General features: G+C 36.4%; 1 protein-coding gene across 1 annotated transcript; it reads right to left on the reverse strand.

The window, feature by feature from the left end:
- Positions 1-687: 687 nt before the first annotated feature.
- LOC110485610 (4-hydroxy-2-oxoglutarate aldolase, mitochondrial) lies at positions 688-22,094 on the reverse strand. Its single transcript, XM_036940100.1, has 7 exons — positions 21,860-22,094; positions 20,386-20,514; positions 19,375-19,502; positions 8,330-8,464; positions 7,602-7,698; positions 2,137-2,270; positions 688-1,557 (listed from the first exon to the last, which is right to left on the reverse strand). The coding sequence occupies exons 1-7, from the start codon at positions 22,092-22,094 to the stop codon at positions 1,408-1,410; spliced, it is 1,008 nt and encodes a 335-aa protein (XP_036795995.1). The 3' UTR covers positions 688-1,407.
- Positions 22,095-22,635: the final 541 nt, after the last annotated feature.

Raw genomic sequence — 22,635 nt, forward strand, 5'->3', positions numbered from 1 at the left:
CAGTGGCATTACACCTGGCTCTGTGGAATGTTACCTTTAGATCTAGGTTAGTGCAGGACAGTGGCATTACACCTGGCTCTGTGGAATGTCACCAATAGATCTAGGTTAGTGCAGGACAGTGGCATTACACCTGGCTCTGAAAAATGTTACCTATAGATCTAGGTTAGTGCAGGACAGTGGCATTACACCTGGCTCTGTGGAATGTTACCAATATATCTAGGTTAGTGCAGGACAGTGGCATTACACCTGGCTCTGTGGAATGTTACCTTTAGATCTAGGTTAGTGCAGGACAGTGGCATTACACCTGGCTCTGTGGAATGTTACCTTTAGATCTAGGTTAGTGCAGGACAGTGGCATTACACCTGGCTCTGTGGAATGTTACCTATAGATCTAGGTTAGTGCAGGACAGTGGCATTACACCTGGCTCTGTGGAATGTTACCTTTAGATCTAGGTTAGTGCAGGACAGTGGCATTACACCTGGCTCTGTGGAATGTTACCTTTAGATCTAGGTTAGTGCAGGACAGTGGCATTACACCTCGCTCTGTGGAATGTTACCTTTAGATCTAGGTTAGTGCAGGACAGTGGCATTACACCTGGCTCTGTGGAATGTTACCTATAGATCTAGGTTAGCTATAGAATGGAACGAGCTCATCTTGTTTCAACAGAAATAGCAGGACAACGGTAAGTGACTGTTGCTGGGTAGGTGGTCTTTCTCTTTATTTGAAAAACATCCTTCGGGAATATAAACAAACTGATTCCGTACATGTCTTTTTATTTCCTGCTGTATTTAATTCATGTCAAAGGGTGCGTCCCAAAATGGCAACCCATTCCCCTATACAGTGCACTACTATTTAACCAGGACCCATAGGGCTCTGGTCAACCGCAGTGCACTATGTAGTGAATAGGGTGTGATGTGGGACACATTGAAAACCCCTATGGCCATTACAGGTGGGAAGCCTTGGGGTAGTCCTACAGTGTTGACGTCTCTAACACACAACACCCTCACAACGGCCTCCTATATAGCAAGGCAGCAAGACCACTGATAGGTGAAAGGACTGGATTGGTTATTGCTTCCAACTATCAAGTCCTCTTAGATTTAAGGCCAGGAAGGGAAGGAAGCTATGCATGTATGAAACAGTCACAGTAGGTTGATGTTGCCCCTAACAACTGATACAGGGTCACATCTTTTCTCAACTCCCTAATGATTAAGGTTAGGACTGGGTGTAGAGTCACCTGATCCTAGATCTGTGGTTAGAGACAACCATATATTTAGAATGAGTAGAAAGGAAATCCACATTTAAGTCAATGATGCCATAATGTTCTACGCATTCTATTCTATGACGCCAACTTCAACCTGGAGCAAGCCCAGTCCCCTGTCTTCTACTCAGTCCCGCCCCCTGTCCCCTTCAGAGCCAGCCGTTGGTGGAGAAGTCCAGTCTAAGCTGCTGTGATTGGGCCTCTGAGAGCGGTTGAAGAGGAGAGCGACAGGTGCCACCGTGGTAACCAAACCACTCCATCGCCTGCTTGAGAGCGGGAACGCCAAACTTCCTGGTCACCTAGCAACAAAGAGAGGAGTGGATGGGGGGGTTATTTAGGGCTATGTAGGTTCACTCAAAGGTGTGCTGGACTCTATGTCAACTCTTATGTAGGGTTACATAGGGTTTATGTAGCTTGACTTACAGCAGTGTTGGGCTCTATGTCAACTCTTATGTAGGGTTACATAGGGTTTATGTAGCTTGACTTAAAGCAGTGTTGGGCTCTATGTCAACTCTTATGTAGGGTTACATAGTGTTTATGCAGCTTGACTTACAGCAGTGTTGGGCTCTATGTCAACTCTTATTTAGGGTTACATAGGGTTTATGCAGCTTGACTTACAGCAGTGTTGGGCTCTATGTCAACTCTTATGTAGGGTTACATAGGGTTTATGCAGCTTGACTTACAGCAGTGTTGGGCTCTATGTCAACTCTTATGTAGGGTTACATAGGGTTTATGCAGCTTGACTTAAAGCAGTGTTGGGCTCTATGTCAACTCTTATGTAGGGTTACATAGGGTTTATGCAGCTTGACTTACAGCAGTGTTGGGCTCTATGTCAACTCTTATGTAGGGTTACATAGGGTTTATGCAGCTTGACTTACAGCAGTGTTGGGCTCTATGAGGCGCTGCTGCAGAGCAGTGGCTTCTTCCCACCGTCCCGACACACACAGCTGCTCCAGCTCACACACCTCACGCCCCAGCACGTTGGCAAGCGCACACACACCGCCCACACAACCTGCAACACACACACACACACACACACACACACACACACACACACACACACAAAGGGACTCTTGTCAGTATTATTGATCTGAAACAGCTTTAACACTCACATGTGACCTGCTCCTTCATATTCCTACAATTTGATTGACAGGTTATGGAAGCATATCTAACTGTAATGATTGGCAGTTGGGCCCTGGACCCTTGCGGTGTGTGTGTGTGTGTGTGTGTGTGTGTGTGTGACTGACATCCGTTATAATTTCCTCAAATATGCATTTTGATTGACAGCCATATGACACACCCCTTCCTTCAGCATCCTGAGGTCGATGAAGGAGCTCTGGATCTCAACAACGCAGACACACACACACACACACACACACACACACACACACACCAGATAACACATACACGCATGCACAATACGTACTGTACACATCCGCAGTACAGACACACCCACACAGTACAGACACACAGTACAGACACACGGTGCATACACACCCACACAGTACACACACGCAGTACAGACACACCCACACAGTACAGACATACAGTACAGACACACAATACAGACACACTCACAAAGTACAGACACACGGTACAAACACACCCACCAGATCCCAGTCACATGCCATTAGACATCCTGTACTTGAGCTCCTCCTCTCTGCAGATCATCTATATTACTGCTCCTTATAGGACACATCACTACACTATATTACTGCTCCTTATAGGACACATCACTACACTCTGTACTATATTACTGCTCCTTATAGGACACATCACTACACTATATTACTGCTCCTTATAGGACACATCACTACACTATATTACTGCTCCTTATAGGACACATCACTAGACTATATTACTGCTCCTTATAGGACACATCACTACACTATATTACTGCTCCTTATAGGACACATCACTAGACTATATTACTGCTCCTTATAGGACACATCACTACACTATATTACTGCTCCTTATAGGACACATCACTACACTCTGCACTATATTACTGCTCCTTATAGGACACATCACTACACTATATTACTGCACCTTATAGGACACATCACTGTACTATATTACTGCTCCTTATAGGACACATCACTAGACTCTGTACTATATTACTGCTCCTTATAGGACACATCACTACACTCTGCACTATATTACTGCTCCTTATAGGACACATCACTACACTATATTACTGCGCCTTATAGGACACATCACTGTACTATATTACTGCTCCTTATAGGACACATCACTAGACTCTGTACTATATTACTGCTCCTTATAGGACACATCACTAGACTCTGTACTATATTACTGCTCCTTATAGGACACATCACTAGACTATATTACTGCTCCTTATAGGACACATCACTAGACTCTGTACTATATTACTGCTCCTTATAGGACACATCACTACACTATATTACTGCTCCTTATAGGACACATCACTACACTCTGCACTATATTACTGCTCCTTATAGGACACATTACTACACTATATTACTGCTCCTTATAGGACACATCACTACACTATATTACTGCTCCTTATAGGACACATCACTACACTATATTACTGCTCCTTATAGGACACATCACTACACTATATTACTGCTCCTTATAGGACACATCACTACACTCTGCACTATATTACTGCTCCTTATAGGACACATCACTACACTATATTACTGCTCCTTATAGGACACATCACTAGACTATATTACTGCTCCTTATAGGACACATCACTACACTCTGTACTATATTACTGCTCCTTATAGGACACATCACTACACTATATTACTGCTCCTTATAGGACACATCACTAGACTATATTACTGCTCCTTATAGGACACATCACTAGACTCTGTACTATATTACTGCTCCTTATAGGACACATCACTACACTATATTACTGCTCCTTATAGGACACATCACTACACTATATTACTGCTCCTTATAGGACACATCACTAGACTATATTACTGCTCCTTATAGGACACATCACTACACTATATTACTGATCCTTATAGGACACATCACTGCACTCTGTACTATATTACTGATCCTTATAGGACACATCACTACACTATATTACTGCTCCTTATAGGACACATCACTACACTCTGTACTATATTACTGCTCCTTATAGGACACATCACTACACTATATTACTGCTCCTTATAGGACACATCACTACACTATATTACTGCTCCTTATAGGACACATCACTACACTCTATACTATATTACTGCTCCTTATAGGACACATCACTACACTATATTACTGCTCCTTATAGGACACATCACTACACTATATTACTGCGCCTTATAGGACACATCACTGTACTATATTACTGCTCCTTATAGGACACATCACTACACTATATTACTGCTCCTTATAGGACACATCACTACACTCTGTACTATATTACTGCTCCTTATAGGACACATCACTACACTATATTACTGCTCCTTATAGGACACATCACTAGACTCTGTACTATATTACTGCTCCTTATAGGACACATCACTACACTATATTACTGCTCCTTATAGGACACATCACTACACTATATTACTGCACCTTATAGGACACATCACTGTACTATATTACTGCTCCTTATAGGACACATCACTACACTCTATACTATATTACTGATCCTTATAGGACACATCACTACACTATATTACTGCACCTTATAGGACACATCACTACACTATATTACTGCTCCTTATAGGACACATCACTACACTCTGTACTATATTACTGCTCCTTATAGGACACATCACTACACTATATTACTGCTCCTTATAGGACACATCACTACACTATATTACTGCACCTTTTAGGACACATCACTGTACTATATTACTGCTCCTTATAGGACACATCACTACACTATATTACTGCTCCTTATAGGACACATCACTACACTCTGCACTATATTACTGCTCCTTATAGGACACATCACTACACTATATTACTGCGCCTTATAGGACACATCACTGTACTATATTACTGCTCCTTATAGGACACATCACTAGACTCTGTACTATATTACTGCTCCTTATAGGACACATCACTAGACTCTGTACTATATTACTGCTCCTTATAGGACACATCACTACACTATATTACTGCTCCTTATAGGACACATCACTACACTATATTAATGCTCCTTATAGGACACATCACTACACTCTGTACTATATTACTGCTCCTTATAGGACACATCACTAGACTCTGTACTATATTACTGCTCCTTATAGGACACATCACTAGACTCTGTACTATATTACTGCTCCTTATAGGACACATCACTACACTCTCTACTATATTACTGCTCCTTATAGGACACATCACTACACTCTGTACTATTTACTGCTCCTTATAGGACACATCACTGTACTATATTACTGCTCCTTATAGGACACATCACTACACTCTGTACTATATTACTGCTCCTTATAGGACACATCACTACACTATATTACTGCTCCTTATAGGACACATCACTGCACTCTGTATTATATTACTGCTCCTTATAGGACACATCACTACACTATATTACTGCTCCTTATAGGACACATCCCTACACTCTGCACTATATTACCGCTTCTTATAGGACACATCACTGTACTATATTACCGCTCCTTATAGGACACATCACTACACTATATTACTGCTCCTTATAGGACACATCACTACACTGTACTATATTACTGCTCCTTATAGGACACATCACTACACTCTGTACTATATTACTGCTCCTTATAGGACACATCACTACACTATATTACTGCTCCTTATAGGACACATCACTACACTCTGTACTATATTACTGCTCCTTATAGGACACATCACTACACTATATTACTGCTCCTTATAGGACACATCACTGCACTATATTACTGCTCCTTATAGGACACATCACTACACTCTGTACTATATTACTGCTCCTTATAGGACACATCACTACACTATATTACTGCTCCTTATAGGACACATCACTACACTCTGTACTATATTACTGCTCCTTATAGGACACATCACTACACTCTGCACTATATTACTGCTCCTTATAGGACACATCACTACACTCTGTACTATATTACTGCTCCTTATAGGACACATCACTGCACTCTATACTCCTCTGTAAACTGGTCATCTCTATATACCCGTTGCAAGACCCACTGGTTGATGCTTATTTATAAAACCCTCTTAGGCCTCACTCCCCCCTATCTGAGATATCTACTTCAGCCCTTATCCTCCACATAAAACACCCGTTCAGCCAGTCACATTCTGTTAAAGGTCCCCAAAGCACACACATCCCTGCGTCGCTCCTCTTTTCAGTTCGCTGCAGCTAGCGACTGGAACGAGCTGCAACAAACACTGAAACTGGACAGTTTTATCTCAATCTCTTCATTCAAAGACTCAATCATGGACACTCTTACTGACAGTTACGGCTGCTTTGTGTGATGAATTGTGACCAATGTTTGTACACCGTTTTGTGCTGCTGCCATGTTGTATTGGTATCATGCTGTGTTGTCATGTGTTGCTGTCTTAGGTCTGTCTTTATGTAGTGTTGTGTTGTCTCTCTTGTCGGGATGTGTTTTGTCCTATATTTTTATTTAATTTATTTAAAAAATGTAAATCCCAGCCCCCTGTGCCCACAGGAGGCCTTTTGGTAGGTCATTGTAAATAAGAATTTGTTCTCAACTGACCTACCTAGTTAAATAAAATAATCTATATTACTGACACAGAGAGAGACACAGAGAGACATACATAGAGAGAGAGAGAGAGACAGAGAGACAGAGACAGAGAGAGAGACAGAGAGAGACAGAGAGAGACAGAGACAGAGAGAGCTAGAGAGAGACAGAGAGAGAGAGAGAGCTAGAGAGAGACAGAGAGAGAGACAGAGACAGAGAGACAGAGAGAGAGACAGAGAGAGAGACAGAGAGAGACAGAGAGACAGAGAGAGACAGAGAGAGAGAGAGAGCTCTGTAGGACAGATACTGTATAATACAGAGACAGTATAATCTGACAAAGAGAACGACTCATTAGTCGTTCATACTCTATTATCTCTATCCCCTAAGGTTTTCAGATAGTCATACCTGTCTGCAGTACAAAGTGGGTTGGTTCTAGCTAGCGTAGGAGAGAAGTGATGTTTAGTACCCTACACCATGTGATGTAACGCTAAGTGATTACCAGAGAGGGAATTGAGATGGTCAATGTCAGTTCCAAGTTCTAGGTTCTATGTTTGTGGTTCTTAAATTCTACATTCTATGTCGTAGGTTCTAGATTCTAAGCTATAGGGTCTGTGTGCCAGGTTCTAAGTTCTTACCCACGGAATACGCCGCCATAAGGAACCCAGCGGAACCCGCCAGAACCTGAAAATCCTGCGGCTTCGTTTTGTGAACGATCAGAGCGATCCTGGTGATCTGAGGAACGACAGGAGAAAAACCCAGGGATGTAAAAGGAGAGAAACACAGTGGGGTGCGTCCCTATAGGCCCTGGTCAACTGTAGTGCACTATATAGGGAATAGGGTGGCTTTTGGGATGCCGCCAGCATGTTCTCCCCATCACTCCTCCCTGCTGTCAGGATGAGGACTGTTGTCAGGAGGAGCAGTAGGCCAGTAGTACCAAACAACTCTCATCACTAACTAACTACTGATAAATAAACAGAGAGAGAGAGAGAGAGAGAGAGAGAGAGAGAGAGAGAATGGAACGAGGAACGAGTTTTGACAGGTGAGAAGAGATACTTCAAAAGAGGAGATGAAGGGAGTTTTCTATGCAATATTCATCCCTCTCTGTTTTTGTTTTATTCTCTTGTCAGTCAAGACATGAACCACCGTTTCCAAATAAACCTGAAATGCTGCGATGTTCAAAGGATAGAAAAAACAGAGAACGACACACACACACAGTGGGAAAACCCACAGGGGAAATCTGAAAACGTTTTTAGCAACCATCAGTCAGTCAAATCACTTGCAACAAGTCAGCACGGTCGGTAACTGATCCATCAATCAATCAAATAAATAAATTGTGTGTGTGCGTGTGTGTGTGAGGACTCACGTCTCCTCCGCTGTCCTTGAGTCCCAGTATGTTAGGGTGTTGGGCCAGTCTCACCACAGCATCAACAGGGAGGTCAAGACCTGTGTTAGCCGGGACACTGTACAGAACTACTGGTACTGGACTACTGTCTGCCACCTGCAGGGGGAGACAGAGACAACACCGGGTCCAAACACAACCCCCCGGCCCAGGCCATAGAATCAGAATAATTATGTATCTATTGAATTCTATTTCTATGGTACAGACTGTATATTAAAGACATGTGGAATATATGAACCTTTTGTGACTAGGGGACAGTATTTTCATTTTTGGAAAAATAACGTTCCCGTAGTAAACAGGATATGTTGTCAGGACCAGATGCTAGAATATGCATATAATTGACAGCTTAGGATAGAAAACACTCTAAAGTTTCCAGAACTGTTAAAATATTGTCTGTGAGTATAACAGAACTGATGTTGCAGGCGAAAGCCTGAGAAAAATCCAATCCGGAGGTGCCTCATGTTTTGAAAGCGCTGCGTTCCAATGTGTCCCTATTGAGCAGTGAATGGACTATCAACCAGATGACTTTTTCTCCGTATTCCCCAAGGTGTCTACAGCATTGTGACGTAGTTTTACGCATTTATGTTGAAGAATACCCGTAAGCGGCTACATTGCGCAAGTGGTCACCTGATGGCTCCCAGGGTGACTCTCGAGTAAAATACAGAGGTAGCCATTATTCCAATCGGTCCTACTGAAAAACTAATTGTCCCGGTAGATATATTATCGAATAGATATTTGAAAAACACCTTGAGGATTGATTCTAAACAACGTTTGCCATGTTTCTGTCGATATTATGGAGCTAATTTGGAATATTTTTCTCAGCCAAATGTGAAGAACAAACGGAGCTATTTCGCCTACAAAAATTATATTTTTGGAATTGGCTATCTAACTGGGAGTCTCGTGAGTGAAAACATCCGAAGCTCATCAAAGGTAAACGATTTAAGTTGATTGCTTTTCTGATTTCCGTGACCAAGTTACCTGCTGCTAGCTGGACAAAATGCTATGCTAGGCTATCGATAAACTTACACAAATCCTTGTCTAGCTTTGGCTGTAAAGCATATTTTGAAAATCTGAGATGACAGGGTGATTAACAAAAGGCTAAGCTGTGTCTCAATATATTTCACTTGTGATTTTCATGAATAGGAATATTTTCTAGGAATATTTATGTCCGTTGCGTTATGCTAATTAGTGTCAGTCGATGATTACGCTCCCGCATGAGGGACGGGGAGTCACTAGAGGTTTTAAGACATATGGTATATATTAAGACATAAGGTATGTATTATATATAAACTTCTTGATACTACCCACCCTGCATGCGGGAGCGTAATCATAGCCTCAAACGAATTAGCATATGGTATATATTAAGACATGTGGTATATATTATATATTAAGACATGTGGTATATATTATATATTAAGACATATGGTATATATTAAGACATGTGGTATATATTATATATTAAGACATGTGGTATATATTATATATTAAGACATGTGGTATATATTATATATTAAGACATGTGGTATATATTATATATTAAGACATATGGTATATATTAAGACATATGGTATATATTATATATTAAGACATGTGGTATATATTAAGACATATGGTATATATTATATATTAAGACATGTGGTATATATTAAGACATATGGTATATATTATATATTAAGACATGTGGTATATATTATATATTAAGACATGTGGTCTATATTATATATTAAGACATGTGGTATATATTATATATTAAGACATATGGTATATATTATATATTAAGACATGTGGTCTATATTATATATTAAGACATGTGGTATATATTATATATTAAGACATATGGTATATATTAAGACATATGGTATATATTATATATTAAGACATGTGGTATATATTAAGACATATGGTATATATTAAGACATATGGTATATATTATATATTAAGACATGTGGTATATATTATATATTAAGACATGTGGTATATATTATATATTAAGACATATGGTATATATTACATATTAAGACATGTGGTATATATTATATATTAAGACATATGGTATATATTATATATTAAGACATATGGTATATATTATATATTAAGATATGTGGTATATATTATATATTAAGACATATGGTATATATTATATATTAAGACATATGGTATATATTATATATTAAGACATGTGCTATATATTATATATTAAGACATATGGTATATATTATATATTAAGACATGTGCTATATATTATATATTAAGACATATGGTATATATTATAAATGAAGACATATGGTATATATTATATATTAAGACATATGGTCTATATTATATATTAAGACATGTGGTATAAATGAAGACATGTGGTATATATTATATATTAAGACATCTGGTATATATTACATATTAAGACATGTGGTATATATTATATATTAAGACATGTGGTATATATTATATATTAAGACATATGGTATATATTACATATTAAGACATGTGGTATATATTATATATTAAGACATATGGTATATATTATATATTAAGACATATGGTATATATTATATATTAAGACATGTGGTATATATTATATATTAAGACATATGGTATATATTATATATTAAGACATATGGTATATATTATATATTAAGACATGTGCTATATATTATATATTAAGACATATGGTATATATTATATATTAAGACATGTGCTATATATTATATATTAAGACATATGGTATATATTATATATTAAGACATATGGTATATATTATATATTAAGACATGTGGTATATATTATATATTAAGACATATGGTATATATTATATATTAAGACATATGGTATATATTATATATTAAGACATATGGTATATATTATATATTAAGACATGTGGTATATATTATATATTAAGACATGTGGTATATATTATATATTAAGACATATGGTATATATTATATATTAAGACATATGGTATATATTATATATTAAGACATATGGTATATATTATATATTAAGACATATGGTATATATTATATATTAAGACATATGGTATATATTACATATTAAGACATATGGTATATATTATATATTAAGACATATGGTATATATTATATATTAAGACATATGGTATATATTATATATTAAGGTATGTGGTCTATATTAAGACATATGGTATATATTAAGAAATATGGTATATATTAAGACATATGGTATATATTAAGTAATATGGTATATATTATATATTAAGACATATGGTATATATTATATATTAAGGTATGTGGTATATATTAAGACATATGGTATATATTAAGAAATATGGTATATATTAAGACATATGGTATATATTAAGACATATGGTATATATTATATATTAAGACATATGGTATATATTATATATTAAGGTATGTGGTATATATTAAGACATATGGTATATATTATATATTAAGACATGTGGTATATATTAAGACATATGGTATATATTATATATTAAGGTATGTGGTATATATTAAGACATATGGTATATATTATATATTAAGACATGTGGTATATATTATATATTAAGACATATGGTATATATTATATATTAAGACATGTGGTATATATTAAGACATATGGTATATATTATATATTAAGACATATGGTATATATTATATATTAAGACATGGTATATATTATATATTAAGACATATGGTATATATTATATATTAAGGTATGTGGTATATATTAAGACATATGGTATATATTATATATTAAGACATGTGGTATATATTATATATTAAGACATATGGTATATATTATATATTAAGACATGTGCTATATATTATATATTAAGACATATGGTATATATTATATATTAAGACATATGGTATATATTATATATTAAGACATATGGTATATATTATATATTAAGGTATGTGGTATATATTAAGACATATGGTATATATTATATATTAAGACATGTGGTATATATTAAGACATGTGGTATATATTATATATTAAGACATGTGGTATATATTATATATTAAGACATGTGGTATATATTAAGACATATGGTATATATTATATATTAAGACATGTGGTATATATTATATATTAAGACATATGGTATATATTATATATTAAGACATATGGTATATATTATATATTAAGACATGTGGTATATATTATATATTAAGACATATGGTATATATTATATATTAAGACATGTGGTATATATTATATATTAAGACATATGGTATATATTATATATTAAGACATATGGTATATATTATATATTAAGACATATGGTATATATTATATATTAAGACATGTGGTATATATTATATATTAAGACATATGGTATATATTATATATTAAGACATATGGTATATATTATATATTAAGACATATGGTATATATTAAGACATATGGTATATATTATATATTAAGACATGTGGTATATATTATATATTAAGACATATGGTATATATTATATATTAAGACATATGGTATATATTATATATTAAGACATGTGGTATATATTAAGACATATGGTATATATTAAGACATATGGTATATATTATATATTAAGACATGTGGTATATATTATATATTAAGACATATGGTATATATTATATATTAAGACATGTGGTATATATTAAGACATGTGGTATATATTATATATTAAGACATATGGTATATATTATATATTAAGACATATGGTATATATTAAGACATATGGTATATATTAAGACATGTGGTATATATTATATATTAAGACATATGGTATATATTATATATTAAGACATGTGGTATATATTATATATTAAGACATATGGTATATATTATATATTAAGACATATGGTATATATTAAGACATGTGGTATATATTAAGACATGTGGTATATATTATATATTAAGACATGTGGTATATATTATATATTAAGACATATGGTATATATTAAGACATATGGTATATATTATATATTAAGACATATGGTATATATTATATATTAAGACATATGGTATATATTATATATTAAGACATGTGGTATATATTATATATTAAGACATATGGTATATATTATATATTAAGACATGTGGTATATATTAAGACATATGGTATATATTAAGACATATGGTATATATTAAGACATATGGTATATATTATATATTAAGACATGTGGTATATATTAAGACATATGGTATATATTATATATTAAGACATATGGTATATATTATATATTAAGACATATGGTATATATTATATATTAAGACATATGGTATATATTATATATTAAGACATATGGTATATATTATATATTAAGACATGTGGTATATATTAAGACATATGGTATATATTATATATTAAGACATATGGTATATATTATATATTAAGACATATGGTATATATTATATATTAAGACATATGGTATATATTATATATTAAGACATGTGGTATATATTATATATTAAGACATATGGTATATATTATATATTAAGACATATGGTATATATTATATATTAAGACATATGGTATATATTATATATTAAGACATATGGTATATATTATATATTAAGACATATGGTATATATTATATATTAAGACATATGGTATATATTATATATTAAGACATGTGGTATATATTAAGACATATGGTATATATTATATATTAAGACATATGGTATATATTATATATTAAGACATATGGTATATATTATATATTAAGACATCTGGTATATATTATATATTAAGACATATGGTATATATTATATATTAAGACATGTGGTATATATTATATATTAATACATATGGTATATATTATATATTAAGACATATGGTATATATTATATATTAAGACATGTGGTATATATTATATATTAAGACATATGGTATATATTATATATTAAGACATATGGTATATATTATATATTAAGACATATGGTATATATTATATATTAAGACATATGGTATATATTATATATTAAGACATGTGGTATATATTATATATTAAGACATATGGTATATATTATATATTAAGACATATGGTATATATTATATATTAAGACATATGGTATATATTATATATTAAGACATATGGTATAAATTAAGACATATGGTATATATTATATATTAAGACATGTGCTATATATTATATATTAAGACATATGGTATATATTATATATTAAGACATATGGTATATATTATATATTAAGACATATGGTATATATTATATATTAAGACATATGGTATATATTATATATTAAGACATATGGTATATATTATATATTAAGACATGTGCTATATATTATATATTAAGACATATGGTATATATTATATATTAAGACATGTGGTATATATTATATATTAAGACATATGGTATATATTATATATTAAGACATATGGTATATATTATATATTAAGACATATGGTATATATTATATATTAAGACATATGGTATATATTATATATTAAGACATGTGGTATATATTAAGACATATGGTATATATTAAGACATATGGTATATATTATATATTAAGACATATGGTATATATTAAGACATATGGTATATATTAAGACATATGGTATATATTATATATTAAGACATGTGGTATATATTAAGACATGTGGTATATATTAAGACATATGGTATATATTATATATTAAGACATATGGTATATTTTGTAATGACCCTGGGTTTATAAGCGCAGATATCGACTCTGCCACTGGAGCATGCTTTTGCGGCACAGTCGATAGCGCGCCGGACCTCGGGCTAGAAGGTCGAAGGTTCGAGACCTGCTCTCTGCTGTTTCATTACAATATTAAGACATATGGTATACACTACCGTTCAAAAGTTTGGGGTCACTTATAAATGTCCTTGTTTTTGAAAGAAAAGCACATTTTTTGTCCATTAAAATAACATCAAATTGATCAGAAATACAGTGTAGACATTGTTAACCTTTCTGATCTCCCCATCCCGGATCCGGGATCGTGAATACAGACTCAAGCTCATTACCATAACGCAACGTTAACTATTCATGAAAATCGCAAATGAAATGAAATAAATATGCTAGCTCTCAAGCTTAGCCTTTTGTTAACAACACTGTCATCTCAGATTTTCAAAATATGCTTCTCAACCATTGCAAAACAAGCATTTGTGTAACAGTATTGATGGCTAACGTAGCATTTAGCATTAGCATTCAGCTGGCAACATTTACACAAAAAAACAGAAAAGCATTCAAATAAAATCATTTACCTTTGAAGAACTTCAGATGTTTTCAATGAGGAGACTCTCAGATAGCAAATGTTCAGTTTTTCCTGAAAGATTATTTGTTTAGGACAAATCGCTCCGTTTTCTGCGTCACGTTTAGCTATGAAAAAAACCCTGTTTCCAGGATTGTGTAAATCTATCAGCAAGCTCATTAGCATAACACAACGTTAACTATTCATGAAAATCGCAAATGAAATGAAATAAATATGCCATCTCTCAAGCTTAGCCTTTTGTAAACAACACTGTCATCTCAGATTTTCAAAATATGCTTCTCAACCATAGGAAAACAATCATTTGTGTAAAAGTAGCTAGCTAGCTAGCGTTAGCATTTAGCGTTAGCATTTAGCGTTAGCATTTAGCGTTAGCATTTAGCGTTAGCATTTAGCGTTAGCATTTAGCGTTAGCATTTAGCGTTAGCATTTAGCGTTAGCATTAGCGTTAGCATCCAGCACGCAACATTTCAACAAAAACATAAAAGCCTTCAAATAAAATCATTTACCTTTGAAGAACTTCAGATGTTTTCAATGAGGAGACTCTCAGTTAGATAGCAGATGCTCAGTTTTTCCAAAAAGATTCTTTGTGTATTAGAAATAGCTCCGTTTTGTACATCACATTTGGCTACCAAAAAAACCTGAAAATTCAGTCCTCAAAACGCGAACTTTTTTCAAATTAACTCCATAATATCGACTGAAAACATGGCAAACGTTGTTTAGAATCAATCCTCAAGGTGTTTTTCACATATCTCTTCGATGATATATCGTTCGTGGAAGTGTGCTTTCTCTCCTGAATCCCAGGAGAAAATGCCCGCACCTGAAGATTACGCACAAATTTAGACAAAGGACACCGGGCGGACCCCTGGAAAATGTAGTCTCTTATGGCCAATCTTCCAATGATATGCCTACAAATACGTCACAATGCTGCCGACATCTTGGGGAAACGGCAGAAGGTCTAAGCTTATTCCTGTTGCATTCACAGCCATATAAGGAGACATTAGAAAACAGAGCTTCAGAAATTCTGCTCATTTCCTGTTTCACGTATCATCTTGGTTTCGCCTGTAGAATGAGTTCTGGGGCACTTACAGACAAAATCTTTGCAGATTCTGAAACTTCAGATTGTTTTCTTATATGCATAGTCGAGCATCTTTTCGTGACAAAATATCGCGCTTAAAACGGGAACGTTTTTTATCCAAAAATGAAATAGCGCCCCTAGAGATGCAACTTTGTAAATGACTATTGTAGCTGGAAATGGCCGATGTTTTATGGAATATCTACATAGGCGTACAGAGGCCCATTATCAGCAACCATCACTCCTGTGTTCCAATGGCATGTTGTGTTAGCTAATCCAAGTTATCATTTTAAAAGGCTAGTTGATCATTAGAAAACTTTTTTTCAATTATGTTAGCACAGCTGAAAACTGTTGTCCTGATTACAGAAGCAATAAAAATGGCCTTCATTAGACTATTTGAGTGTCTGGAGCATCAGCATGTGGGTTCGATTACAGGCTCAAAATGGCTAGAAACTTTCTTCTGAAACTCGTCAGTCTAATCTTGTTCTGAGAAATGAAGCCCATTGAATGTGAGAAATTCCCAAGAAACTGATACAACGTACAACCACTCCCTTCACAAAACAGCGCAAACTGACTCTAACCAGAATAGAAAGAGGAGTGGGAGGCCCCGGTGCACAACTGAGCAAGAGGACAAGTACATTAGAGTGTCTAGTTTGAGAAACAGACGCCTCACAAGTCCTCAACTGGCAGCTTCATTAAAAAGAACCCGCAAAACACCAGTCTCAATGTCAACAGTGAAGAGGCGACTCCGGGATGCTGGCCTTCTAGGCAGAGTTCCTCTGTCCAGTGTCTGTGTTATTTTGCCCATCTTAATCTTTTATTTTATTTCGCCAGTCTAAGATATGGCTTTTTCTTTGCAACTCTGCCTAGAAGGCCAGCATCCCAGAGTCACCTCTTCACTGTTGACGTTGAGACTGGTGTTTTGCGGGTACTTTTTAATGAAGCTGCCAGTTGAGGACTTGCCAAGCGGCCCAAACTGTTGCATCTACCCTGATTCTGTGTGCAATGAACGCAAGAGAAGTGACACAAAGGCATGGATGTTTATGGTTAGGTACATTTGTGCAACGATTGTGCTTTTTTGCCACGAATGCGCTTTTGTTAATTCATCCCCCGTTTGGCGAAGTAGGCTGTGATTCAATGTTAAATTAACAGGCACCGCATTGATTATATGCAACGCAGGACAAGCTAGTTAACCTAGTAATATCATCAACCATCTGTAGTTAACTAGTGATTATGTTAAGATTGATTGTTTTTTATAAGATAAGTTTAATGCTAGCTAGCAACTTACCTTGGCTCCTTGCTGCACTCGCGTAACAGGTGATCAGCCTGCCACACAGTTTCCTCGTGGAATGCAATGTAATTGGCCATAATCGGCATCCAAAAATGCTGATTACCGGTTGTTATGAAAACTTGAAATCGGCCCTAATTAATCGGCCATGCCTATTAATCGGTCGACCTCTATTAGAGAGGACAGCTGTTTTGTGTGAAGAATAAGAAGAGGAGAAGAAGAAGTAGTAGAAGTACAAGTAGTAGTAGTAGAAGTAGTAGTAGTAGTAGTAGTAGTAGAAGTAGTAGTAGTAGTAGTAGTAGTAGAAGTAGCAGAAGTAACAGAAGTATAGTAAAAGTAGTAGAAGTAGCAGAAGTAGAAGTAGCAGAAGTAGTAGTAGAAGTAGAAGTAGTAGTAGAAGTAGCAAAAGTAGTAGTAGTAGTAGAAGTAGAAGTAGCAGAAGAAGTAGTAGTAGCAGAAGTAGTAGTAGTAGAAGTAGTAGTAGTAGTAGTAGTAGTAGAAGTAGCAGAAGTAACAGAAGTATAGTAAAAGTAGTAGAAGTAGCAGAAGTAGAAGTAGCAGAAGTAGTAGTAGAAGTAGAAGTAGTAGTAGAAGTAGCAAAAGTAGTAGTAGTAGTAGAAGTAGTAGTAGAAGTAGTAGTAGTAGCAGAAGTAGCAGAAGTAGTAGTAGTAGCAGAAGTAGTAGTAGAAGAAGTAGAAGTAGTAGTAGTAGCAGTAGTAGTAGCAGTAGAAGAAGTAGTAGTAGAAGTAGTAGTAGAAGTAGTAGTAGTAGTAGTAGTAGAAGTAGTAGTAGTAGCAGTAGAAGAAGTAGTAGTAGAAGTAGTAGAAGTAGTAGTAGTAGCAGTAGAAGAAGTAGTAGTAGAAGTAGTAGTAGAAGTAGTAGTAGTAGTAGTAGAAGTAGTAGTAGTAGTAGTAGAAGAAGAAGTAGCAGTAGAATAAGTAGCAAAAGTAGTAGTAGTAGCAGTAGAAGAAGTAGTAGTAGAAGTAGTAGTAGAAGTAGTAGTAGTAGTAGTAGTAGAAGAAGAAGAAGAAGTAGCAGTAGAAGTAAAAGTAGTAGTAGTAGCAGTAGTAGTAGCAGTAGAAGAAGTAGTAGTAGAAGTAGTAGTAGTAGAAGAAGTAGTAGTAGAAGTAGTAGTAGAAGTAGTAGTAGTAGAAGAAGAAGAAGTAGCAGTAGAAGAAGTAGTAGAAGAAGAAGTAGAAGTAGTAGTAGAAGTAGTAGTAGTAGAAGAAGAAGAAGTAGTAGTAGAAGAAGAAGTAGTAGAAGAAGTAGTAGTAGAAGAAGAAGTAGTAGAAGAAGTAGAAGTAGTAGTAGAAGTAGAGGTAGAAGTAGCAGAAGTAGTAGTAGAAGTAGTAGTAGTAGAGGTAGAAGTAGCAGAAGTAGTAGTAGAAGAAGTAGTAGAAGTAGTAGAAAAATCAGCTGACCTGTGTGAAGTGGTGAACCAGCGCCCTGCTGTCCATCATGCCCTTGTAGAAGCATGGCGTTACCACGAGAACCAGGTCTGCCCCCGCCCCCGCCATCCTCTCTGTCATCACTACTGTAGCTTTGGTGGCTGAGGGGGGGCAGGTGAGAGAGGGGGAGAAAGCGAGGGGGGGGGGGGGGAGATCGGAGTGAGGGAAAGGTTAGAGAGGAGAGATAAGGGGGAGACAGAGAGAGAGAAAAAGAAAGAAAGAAAGAGAGAGGGAGGGAGGGAGGGAGGGAGGGAGGGAGAGAGGGAGGGAGGGATCAGAAGGAATGAGGGAAAGAAAGGAGAAGAAAGAATAAAGACGGAGAGAGCGAGATGGGAGAGAGAAAGAAAAGGGAGAAAAAGAAAAAGAGAGAGAAAGAGATTTATTCAGATCCATGTTTACAACACTATTCAATCCCATTAAAGGCCTTTATTGGCATGGGAAACATATCATTACATCGCCAAAGCAAGTGAAGTAGATAATAAACAAAAGGGAAATAAACGAGGGAAACTTTACGCTCTAAAAGTTTTAAAAGAACATAGACATTTCAAATGTTATATTACTGGCTATGTACTGTGTTGTAACATCTCTAGGTAGGCTAAGTGCACCAGGTTAATGTCATGTTGTAACCTATACAATATAGGAAAGTGGCCATCCTTTTCAGTAGTTAACACTGGGGCATTACAGGGGCATGATGTGGTAGCAATGACTATACAGCCCAATAAAATATTGTGTTATTGGGTTTATTGGACAACCATTATCAGCCAATAAAACCGCATGATATTAAAACTCTATAGCTGGGCTGAGAGGTAAAGTGTCTCCTGAAATAGTCAAAATCACAGTATTCACACTTCGCACATGAACACATTTTTGCTGTACAATTTGTTAGACATCTTTCATATGGTTCCTATAGGTGGTCATCGGTCAGTTACATTAATGAGAGTCACATGGTCTCCTTCTCGGTCACACACTCACACAGGGCCTTACATTCACATCCGGATCCTGCCATGACCAGCTTGTCTGTGGGCAGTGCCAGTCTGACCCTCCTCACCACCTCTACCCTCTCCTCCTCCGTCAGGTACGGGTACTCTCCATTAGAGCCCTGCACCACCAGACCTGGAACACAGAACATCTTCATCATGTTTGCACCAATCAATCTTATGGCTTGGGGGTAAAAACTGGGGTGAAAACTGTCGAGAAGCCTTTTTGTCCTAGACTTGGCACTCCGGTACCTCTTGCCATGTGGTAGTAGAGAGAACAGTCTATGACTGGGGTGACTGGGGTCTTTGACAATTTTTAGGGCCTTCCTCTGATACCGCCTGGTATAGAGGTCGTGGATGGCAGGCAGCTTAGCCCCAGTGATGTACTGGGCTGTTCGCACTAACCTCTGTAAGTGCCTTGCGGTCAGAGGCCGAGCATCACTCCCTGGTACAGCAATTGCTCGGCCTCCGACTGCAAGGCACTACAGTGGGTTGTGTGTATGGCCCAGTACATCCCTGGGGCAAAGCTGCCTGCCATCTCTACTACCGCATGGCAAGAGGTACCGGAGTGCCAAGTCTAGGACAAAAATGCTTCTCAACAGTTTTTACCTCCAAGCCATAAGACTCCTGAACAGGTATTCAAATGGCTAACCGGGCTATCTATCTGCATTGTGTCCCACCACCCGCCAACCCCTCTACGCTACTGCTACTCTCTGTTCATCATATATGCATAGTCACTTTAACCATATCTACATGTACATACTACCTCAATCAGCCTGACTAACCGGTGTCTGTATATAGCCTCGCTACTGTTAAACCCTCGCTACTCTTATTTTCAAATGTCTTTTTACTGTTGTTTTATTTCTTTACTTACCTACATACATACCTTTCTCGCACTATTGGTTAGAGCCTATAAGTAAGCATTTCACTGTAAGGTCTACTACACCTGTTGTATTCGGTGCACGTGACAAATAAACTTTGATTTGAGCCAAGTCGTGAAAGAACAGCGCCTAGCCCTGAAACGTCAGTATACAGGAAAACGCGACTGACCGTGGGAATCGGCCAGAGGGCACCAAACACCCTCCACTGGGGACTATACCAATATATTGTACCTCGCCTGCAAACGTGCACCTCTGTCGGACCTTGCCCCTGGGCCTGGCCCCTAACCAAATTTAGTGGCTGACAATCTATATGACAAACGAGGCCACCGACACGACCACGGTACTACCTTCTCAACGCAATATATAGGTTTAATTGTCACAATTAGACTATAGGCTACTGTTAGGACACTTTCGTCGGGAAACGCAATATTTTTAGACTACATGGACTAATATGCATACAAAATAATGTATTATCTTCTGATCATGTCGTCTTCATTTTCATAATTAATTTCGATTTGCAAAGAAGACAGACAATACAACAACTTGAACCAGGACAAACCAGTCAGTCATTGCAGAAAATACTTTGTAAATTGTAATTACCTTTGAAAGAAATCTTTGCATACTTCTGCAGGTTTTCATCCAGTTTCTGATAGTCCACGTCCTCTTTCTGAGTAAACGGCGTGGCTATTGGCGGGTAGATCCCCCCGATGTCCACTCTCTGTCCAGCCGCCGCGCTTTGGGTTCGGCTCTGGGTCCTAGTTGGCTTCCACAGCACAGAGGCACCACGTCTACACACTGCTGGACCGACAGTTCGGAGAGTTTTGACACCGAACATTGTGTCAAATGGAACGGCTGTATTTTGGCTGCAGAAGCGGGTGGGTTGACAAGGTACGGTGGCCGACACCAACAGATGTTGCACAGACTATGCCAGCCCAGTTAATATGCAACGACGCTCTCTAAATATTGACAAAAAGTTCAGGGGGGTTGACATTTTCCCAGCTTTGGAAATCAGGTGGCCTTCCTCAGCGAGTCTAGTAATACAAGTACGTTACCCATGTTTATTCTATGCGCTAGGCGAGTTGTGGGCTCCCAAGAATATAGGCCTAAACTCTCCAAAGTTGCCGATCTCTATACACTTTCAGTTCAATATCACTATTCGGACATTCTCATTTGCACATTGAATTAAGTCATACCAGTGAATAAAATGTGTGCATTTCAGTGGGGTGTAGGACCTAAGCAACTTTCAAGCTGGTTAGGCTGCAGCGCAGGCTTGCTTCAGTTTTGGCAGAGATGAAGCGGTAAGGAGAGGCCAGACTCGGCGGAAAGTCGGTCTCCCTCCAGCAGGTGACGTTTTTTCGCACAACAAGCAAGGAGTT

Source organism: Oncorhynchus mykiss, chromosome 13 (assembly GCF_013265735.2).
Source record: "Oncorhynchus mykiss isolate Arlee chromosome 13, USDA_OmykA_1.1, whole genome shotgun sequence".
Classification (NCBI taxonomy): domain Eukaryota; kingdom Metazoa; phylum Chordata; class Actinopteri; order Salmoniformes; family Salmonidae; genus Oncorhynchus; species Oncorhynchus mykiss.